Raw genomic sequence first — 8,489 nt, forward strand, 5'->3', positions numbered from 1 at the left:
TGATGACCCTACGATGCACGAGTATGTTATTATATTTTAAAACTATAAAATTATTATTTTAAGTTTTTATGAGAAAATTATTTGAATTTACGTTCATCACGTATATTAAGAATTTTAAAATATAAAATAAAGATTAAAAATTAAAAATAATTAATCTAATTTAAGTTTTTTAAAAATCAATACAACAAATTTTACAATAAAAAATACTTAACTAAATCAAAATATGACTTAAAGTTACTTAACCACAAATGTTAACAATATGCAGACTTTATAAAACTTATATGTCCTAAACAAATAAGAAAACGCAAAGATTTGATCAGGAATAATGTTGAAGTTGATCAATTTTTGGACTCTTTCTTCATTATCACGGACCTAATAGGCTAAAAAGAAAAGATGAAACCCCATTTAATCTCTCATTTCATTTCATGACTCTTGGGAAGTTATTTTTGTAGTGGGTCTCAAATTTAATTTGTATTTCCCTTAATTTTCACTCATTCAAATTTCAAAGTATTTCCTTCATTCCTAAATACACCCAACCAAATTGTAAGAGTGTGCACTGTATCCTTCGTTATGTTGAGAATTATTATATTTTTTTTTTTGGGTGAATTGAGAATTATTATATTCGCATCAATGTTTTTCTACAAATATTATTAAACTTTATCTGGATTATTTGACATATACTAATTTTAATGATAAGATATGAATAATTTTAAAACTTTTTTTATGATAACTGTAATAAACGAATTTACATATTGAATTTGACTCATACAATATACAAACTAACTAAAATACTAGTTACACATAAAAAAGTAAATCTAATCACAACATAATATTTAAGTTCAACAATAGACAAAAGTATTTTTTTTATTCACCCAAAAAAAGTAACATCAACACCTAAAATTACAAAGTAAAGTAACACCACATTATTAGAAGCCTTAATGTTGAACAAGATCCGTTTGTTCAAGTTGTTTTTTATTAGGGAAGAAAGTATTCTTTAATTAAAATATACGTATTTAAAAACTATGATGATTATGTAATATTTTTTTTTACAAAAAAGAAACAATCTGGACAAAATTTGTTTTTCCATAAGTGAAAAAAAAAAAGCATAAAAAATCATAACCCAAGTACTAAAGCTCTTGGTTCCTAGTAGAAGGAACACGATCATGATTAAGTGATTTATGATAGTTTTTAGCATATACTTCAGCCCAAAGTTTATTTAAATCAGCACGACATCTTGCCCATTCTTCATGTTTCTGCTTCAACCTAGTTAAAATGACTGGCAAAACTTGAGATGCATTCTTCCTTAACACATCCAGCACATCAATCCCATGGTCGCCATATAACTGCTCAATGCACCTAAGATTTTGAGCTAAAGAAAAGACAAAAACAATCAAATCAGAATATGGAAAACATCAACAATTATCTGACATAGCATGATAAACGTGCTTTGGAACATTTCTTTGAACAATTGCAAATCTCATAACCTATTAAGTGCTTCTCAATGTTAATTGGATTGTCTCTTTCAATCATATTGGTATTGATCTTTTCTATGAGCTCTTCAACTTGCTTAGTTGTTGACTTTGCAGTTTCTAAACACATGTCAAGTTCAATCCTGCCATCATAGGGTAAAAATGTAAACTTATATCAGCAACAGCAGGTGCTAGTGATAGAGAGTGTGGAAATAACATCTCTAAATCAATCCAGCGATGTCAAAACTAATCAAACTGTAGAATATAGACAGCATCTGATAAAAATAAGTCAATAAAAAAAGTACTTAAAGGGGAAGAAAAATCATTGGTATGCTCCAACCTATCATCTTCACATTCAAACAAGGTCATTTCATTAAGATTTTTGCTCATGTGTTTAGAAGAATAATCCTTAATACTTGGAGCAACACATTTCCAATGGTCATTCAATACTTCTGCATCAAGTTTTGTTCTCCGGCTAGAAGATGGGATTTGAAACTGTGTGAACACAAACAATGCACATAAAACACAAACATCAAGAAAATCTCAGACATTCCCTTAGAAAATACTATACAATATGACAAAACGATAAGTAAATCAATCATACTTCTTTTGGTAGAAGATAGTAACTGGGAGTGCACTTTTCACAGATAGATAGATCCAGCTCTCTAACAGATTTTGCAGAATTCTTCTTCTTGCTGGCATATAGAGACAACTTACGACCAGAAACATTCTTGTTGGCAACTACAGTAGATTTGTCCCTTTTCCGGCAATCACTAACTGTTTCTTTCACCCGATCATCACCATCATGATGTCGATCTCTGTTCCAGTCTTCCAACTTTATTTGTTTCTGCACATGTTCTTCATCCCTCGAGGATTCTGATAAATGCATACAAGAGTTTTAGTACCAGAAGAAGTAGCTGAAAATGTTAATATTTGGCCAAGTTACCTAAAGCTAAGAAGAGGGCATCTAACAGAAGACAGAAAAGAAGAGAAAACCATATTACATACTTTTCTTCACAATGCCAACACTGAATTCCTCTGCACAATAGAACTTGAAAAGAAAAAAATACCAAAATCCAAAACTTCAAAGACAAACAAATATTGGGTTGAAAATTACCATTCATCTTCTTACATTGGGTTACACATTCATTAAATCCCTTCATGAGATCTGGGAATTTTCTTGGGAAATCAGTTGTCTGGAAGAAACAACCATACATTAGTTATTATATATCACAGCTTGCCTTCTAGAGATTAAACTTCAAGAAAAGAAATTCCTCTATATAAAAACGATGAAAATCAAATAAGCTGATACTTGATTGAATGGAGTAAATTTCCACAATATTCAACGACAGATAATTTAGTGCACAAAATTATTCAACATTTTCTATACTGAATTTACTATTTGATTATAAGCTTGGAAGACAACTGAAAAATGGAAGATTTTGGAAAGATCTTTATAAAAGGATAAAGCACATCAATTTGTTGTTTTATTGCTTTGTCTTTTTAACTGGCAAATTAAGTTTCAGTTAAATCAAAGCTTAGGAAAGTATAAAGTTGAAGTGGTCTAGGCAATGAAAATAGATCTTATTTGAAAATGGGTTGAATATTGAGTTGCCCAAAATTGTTTTGTTATAATTCTGGACACATCATGCAGCTAACAAAGATAAACAAGAGTGAATGAAAAGCAAAGGTCCACGAGTTCTGTCATGTAAGTGGTCAAAATTGAAACTACATCAAAAAGCCAATGCCTTTTTGAGAAACAAGATAACTCATTGCTGAATCTTATCATTCAGTATTCACCTCTAATAAAGTCGTTATGATTACTTCCTCTTACAAGAGAGATGAACACATTTGAATGTGACCATGTCATCATAAAATTTGCATTAGAGGATCCATTTCCCTCTCACTCCTTTCATGCAACATTGCAGTTTTATGCACCAATTTTTAAGGTTGAAGTTTAATGCTGGCCAAATTAAACTCAACCATATTGACACAGGATATGACAAAAAAACCAATAAAGCAGTTAATAAACAATATATGTATAAATCATACTGATGATGGCAATTCTTGTCGAGTAGTTTTTTCCTTGCTGTAGATATCCACATGCTTTGAAAAGTAATTCTTAGGATTTTGTAATTTATCCTTGATTTTTGCACAGAAAGAAAACCTTTCACTACCTGAGATTACAAAATTAAATTTAAAAAAACGTAAAAGGAAAATAGGGAGTTAAAGGTACTGTCAAAGACTTCTACAAAATAACAATTGAATGAAGGTCTTCCCTTCAATAACAATATTGAGAAGACACTATGTAGACTAACATTTCAGAACATAAAAATAAAACAAAAACCCTTCATCAATTATGACTATTACAATCAACAAAAGATATCATGACTATTTTTTACCTTACAATCAGCTGTGGTAAAAAGAGTGAAGACAAATTTTTCATTAGATACTTTTCTAATGGTATGTTCTCTCTCTCTCTCTTTTCTCCTTTCTTCCACATATTTCCTTCCCGATAAACATAAAACTTCGTACCCCATTGCCCAGAGGCTCTTCGCTATGCGAAGGTATGGGGGAGGGATGTTGTACGCAGTCTTACCCTTGCATATACAAAGAGGCTGTTTCCGGATTCGAACCCATGACCAACAAGTCACCAAGGCACAACTTTACCGCTGCACCAGGGCTCGCCCTCTATTCCTTCCCGATAAACATGAAAAAGATATATGTTCCAAAGCTCATACATTCTATATCATAAGTTTGTAACATCTATTAAGGAGGATAAGAAAGTGTAAAAACTAAAAAGTAGGTTTGGATCAAAGTATTGACACACTCACTTTTCATAGAACTTTGATCATAACAAGTGGATGGCATGGGGTGCATACCAAAATGTTTATCAACATTACAAAATGATCTAGCCATAAGGTCTTCAGCCATACAAAAATGTGTCCGTTTCAGAGATAGAAGCTTCTGAATACCATCTTGATAATAATCTCTATTATCCTTTTCCCGTTCACTCCAATCGCTCTCTAATCTATGACCAACAATGTGGTTGTGATCATCATGTGAAGTTTTGGTCCTTTTTCTCTGGCATATACATGAGTGAAAAAATCAGCTAGATGACCGACTATATCATCAAAGAAAGGGACATAGTATGCAGAGAGATAAACCTTCAGAACACACATTTGTTGCACTATTGGAACTGCAGAGCTTTTTTCACGAAACAAAGAATTTTGTGCAGAAGTAAAATGAATTGAGATAGTTCTTGAAGTATTAAGAGATAAAAAAGGTAACTCATTAAGAAGATCCGCATGGTGCTGAAGAAGTGCAGTAATCTGGAGAAGTTCAATAAATAATTAAAATGAATGTCTCAAAAGAAGTGTAAGAAAAATAGAAGGATCAATTTAAAATTACCATAAAAATTAAAATATTAGGCCAAGTGGACAAACCTCCCCGTAAGCTGCAGTGGGAGACTTGGTTCCATCTTTGTGCATCTTTAATATGGCCAGAAATGTCTTGTAAACATTATCTTGACCATGGAATCGAGCCTGCACCAAAAGAACCAATCAGACTCAAAAGAGAAACTGTCCATTCTGTGTTGATCTTCCAGTAAGGGAGGGGGGAAGGACTTCAACCAAAAAGCAAAATGACATTGGTGTGGCAATACACTGCCAAGAATTCAATGGGTATATGCTTAAACCAGCCACTGTGCATGGGTGTAGCCCTTTTCTTTTGTGTGGGTGGGTGCAGATATGTGCAAGAAGAAACACATAAAATACCTCAAATGTAAGGTTTTTACCTTAATCTTGTGCAGAAGTTTTTTAGCTTTAACAAACACATCAAGCTTCTTTTCTGGAGGTTGTTCATCCTCCAATGGAAGTTTGATTTCATATCCCTTTGGCAAGAAAACATTAAATCCCAAGATTAGATCTCTATACCCTTTAAGCAGCTCCTTCACTTCTTCTATGCCTCTAACAAGGTTGAATCTGCAGATGAACACTATAATTTCCTTCGTATATAATATCGAAATAAAATACAACTACATGGCTACATCATGATCAAACCTTTCAGCAGTGAAATTTTTCACGAGTTCCAGAAATTTATCATATTTTTCTCTATCATCTTTAAATGCATCCTTGACTGTGGTGAGATATGCTAAGGCACTATCTGTCATTGGCCTTTGTTTCTTAGCACCTCTTCCGTTCACTAAAGGTTGGCAACTGTTCATACAAAAAATTTCATAAAATGTATATATATCATTGAAGAAATTTATCATAAACTATTATCATACAGATGAAAAATGGTTTGAAACTTTGAATTGAACACAGTCAATTTCAAAATGTTAATCCGTCTAAATCCATTAGGTGAGAGATTAATTCCGTCGGTGGTCCGTGATTGTTGAAGGAAATTTGAATTCTCCCACTGTCGTTAATCTATTACATGAGAACACAGTGCAACCTTACCTCACTGTGTTAATCCAATGAGTTTTAATTTACCTATTTTATAAGCAAAACAAGTGCCAGAAAAAGAAAGAAAAGAAACGAAACGAAACATACCAAGTGGACAGAAGCTGTGGCTGTTGAATGAAGCCGTGAGCCGTGAGCCGTGAGCCGTAAGCCGTGAGGAGATGACGCCGAGTGTTTGGGTTTGCCTGGGAAAGAGTTTTCACTTTTAAAGATGCGTAGGATCTATGGCGTTCTCAGTGTCACACACACATATTAATAAGTTGATAATACAAAAGTTAAAATTGAAATATGTTAAATTTAAATTCAAATTTTATTTAATTATAAAAAATTTAATCTAAAGGATTTATCAAATAGAAAATTAAATATCTTAAAGATTTTTTATTAATATCTTAAAGATATTTTATTAGATAAATCTTTTAAAAAATTTATGATTAAATAAAATTTAATTTAAATTTGAAATATTTTAATTTTGATCTTTTATTTCATATGATATGTCTTTTTCATATTATATGAGAATAATTATAATCATTTTATATAAATATAAGAATCTTCAATAAGTTATTAGATTAAAATGAAAGATAAAAAATAAAACATTTTAAATTTAAGGCTAAAATACATTTTTTTCATCCCAGTATCCTCTAACATCTACAATTTTAATCATTTTATTTTTTAATTGAAACATTTCATCCCCACTTTTAAAAAGTTCACAATTTTAGTCTCTTATTTTTTAATTGAGATATTTTGTCTTTCATTTTTTTTTAAAATATACAATTTGTGTTCTTGTGGTCAATTTCAAATGATTGATCCATGTATTTTATAAACATTAACCGGCACGTGTTTACTTATTATTCGCATGATAAAAGTTTTTTTAAAATTATTTAATTACTAACAAGTGAAAAGATATATTTATCTAAATAAAAAAACTAAAATTATATTTTATCTTTTTTAATACTACATCAAATATATTTATTATTATAAAGTGAAAAGCCATTTTGCAAAAGTATTTTGATACTAATCTTACTTTTAAAATTATATTAAAATAATAATTTTATAATAATTAGACTAAAAACATATGTTAATGTATTATTCTTTTTTTGATATTTAATTTACTGAAAAATAATGTATTTCTTAAATTTAATTCATTTAAAATTAATTAAATTTTAATGATAAGTTTGATATTGGAGAGAATATTGTTTTTATTTTTATAAAATTATAAAAATGTTAGTTTAATTTTTTTTAAATAAAATGTGCAAGAAATGATTCGTTATTTCAGAAAAAATAAGAAATGATTAATTTTTGTTGGGAATTGTAAATATTATTACAACTTTTTTTGTAGGATAAATATTTATTATATGTTTAATATTTTATAAATAGTGTTCCAAAAAAATTATAAATTTAAATTTGTTAATGTAAAGCATATTTTATTTTGTATACAATTATTATACACAATTTAAATTATGTTGTTGGCTTGTTTGTGATTATAAAAATAACTAATTTTTTGTTGTTAAAAAAATTCTAAAATCTATAATATACTACCCGAACCTAATAAACCTATGTACTTAGCAATCGTCCGAGTAGATCTCTTACTTTGTCACATATGATTCTGAGTAAAATTAAGAAAGGGAGAAAGTTTATCTTCACTCGTTAATAGATAAAGATCAATCAAGATCATGTATGAAATTACAACATTAAATAAGATAAAATTAGATCTAATAAGAGGAGGAGGGAGTGGAGGGGGCCTACAATGGACATCCCCCCACCCAACCAAAGATTTTTAATCTTTTACAATATCGTCTATAAAATTATTTTTTGACCCTCCTCTTCTTAATTCTCTAAGCTCTCTTTAATAATTTTTTATTAACATATTTTATCCAAAAGTGAAAATTTTCTTCAATTTTTACTTTCCTCTATTTGATAATTTTATTTAGTTTCTCATACATTCTTGTGACTTTCTTAAGATTGCAAGTTTTTTTTCATTGTTGTCACCCTTCCTACTTTGTGCTATGAGTTTTTTTATTACTACACTTCTAACATTTTTCATCTTGCATTTTTTATCCTGCGTGATTTTTTTTATTGTCTAAAACATCTAGTTATAATTATTGGCTTTGCAATTGCATCCCAAATGTATGTTATTTTCCCCTGCATCCTATGGGTTCTTTCTTTTTAATGTGTATTAAAGGTTTTTGCATTATTTTCCATTATTCTAAACATTCTTTTTTCTTTTTCTATTTTTTTACATTCTTACTTATTAACACTCTTTCATATCAATTAGACTATTAATTGCAATACTGATAGGATTAAGCATCACACTCAAAATCTCACATGTGTTTAAGCTTTGTTATAAATATTTCACTTATTTCTATTTATAAGATTCAATGAGACAATGACCCAATTCATTTAAAGTGATTAATTTAGTTCAAATGCATCGGTCCTAATTTTTTTTTTCAAAATTATTGTCATTAATACTCATCACTTCCTTATAATTGTTTGATAATAGTACAATTAGTTAGAAAAATTTTAGCAAAAAATAATTAATGCAAAAACTATTATGGATTGA

The 8,489-nt window shown here is 29.5% G+C and overlaps 1 protein-coding gene across 1 annotated transcript; it reads right to left on the reverse strand.

Moving 5' to 3' along the window:
• Window positions 1-899: 899 nt before the first annotated feature.
• Window positions 900-6,149, reverse strand: LOC100782878 (paired amphipathic helix protein Sin3-like 3). The gene is made up of 12 exons (XM_006585922.3): window positions 6,023-6,149; window positions 5,531-5,686; window positions 5,266-5,452; window positions 4,916-5,014; window positions 4,637-4,801; window positions 4,304-4,553; window positions 3,522-3,646; window positions 2,587-2,665; window positions 2,074-2,345; window positions 1,810-1,964; window positions 1,485-1,612; window positions 900-1,369 (listed from the first exon to the last, which is right to left on the reverse strand). The coding sequence occupies exons 2-12, from the start codon at window positions 5,638-5,640 to the stop codon at window positions 1,128-1,130; spliced, it is 1,812 nt and encodes a 603-aa protein (XP_006585985.2). The 5' UTR covers window positions 5,641-5,686; window positions 6,023-6,149; the 3' UTR covers window positions 900-1,127.
• Between the last annotated feature and the right edge of the window lie 2,340 nt (window positions 6,150-8,489).

Source organism: Glycine max, chromosome 8 (genome assembly GCF_000004515.6).
Source record: "Glycine max cultivar Williams 82 chromosome 8, Glycine_max_v4.0, whole genome shotgun sequence".
Taxonomy (NCBI): Eukaryota; Viridiplantae; Streptophyta; class Magnoliopsida; order Fabales; family Fabaceae; genus Glycine; species Glycine max.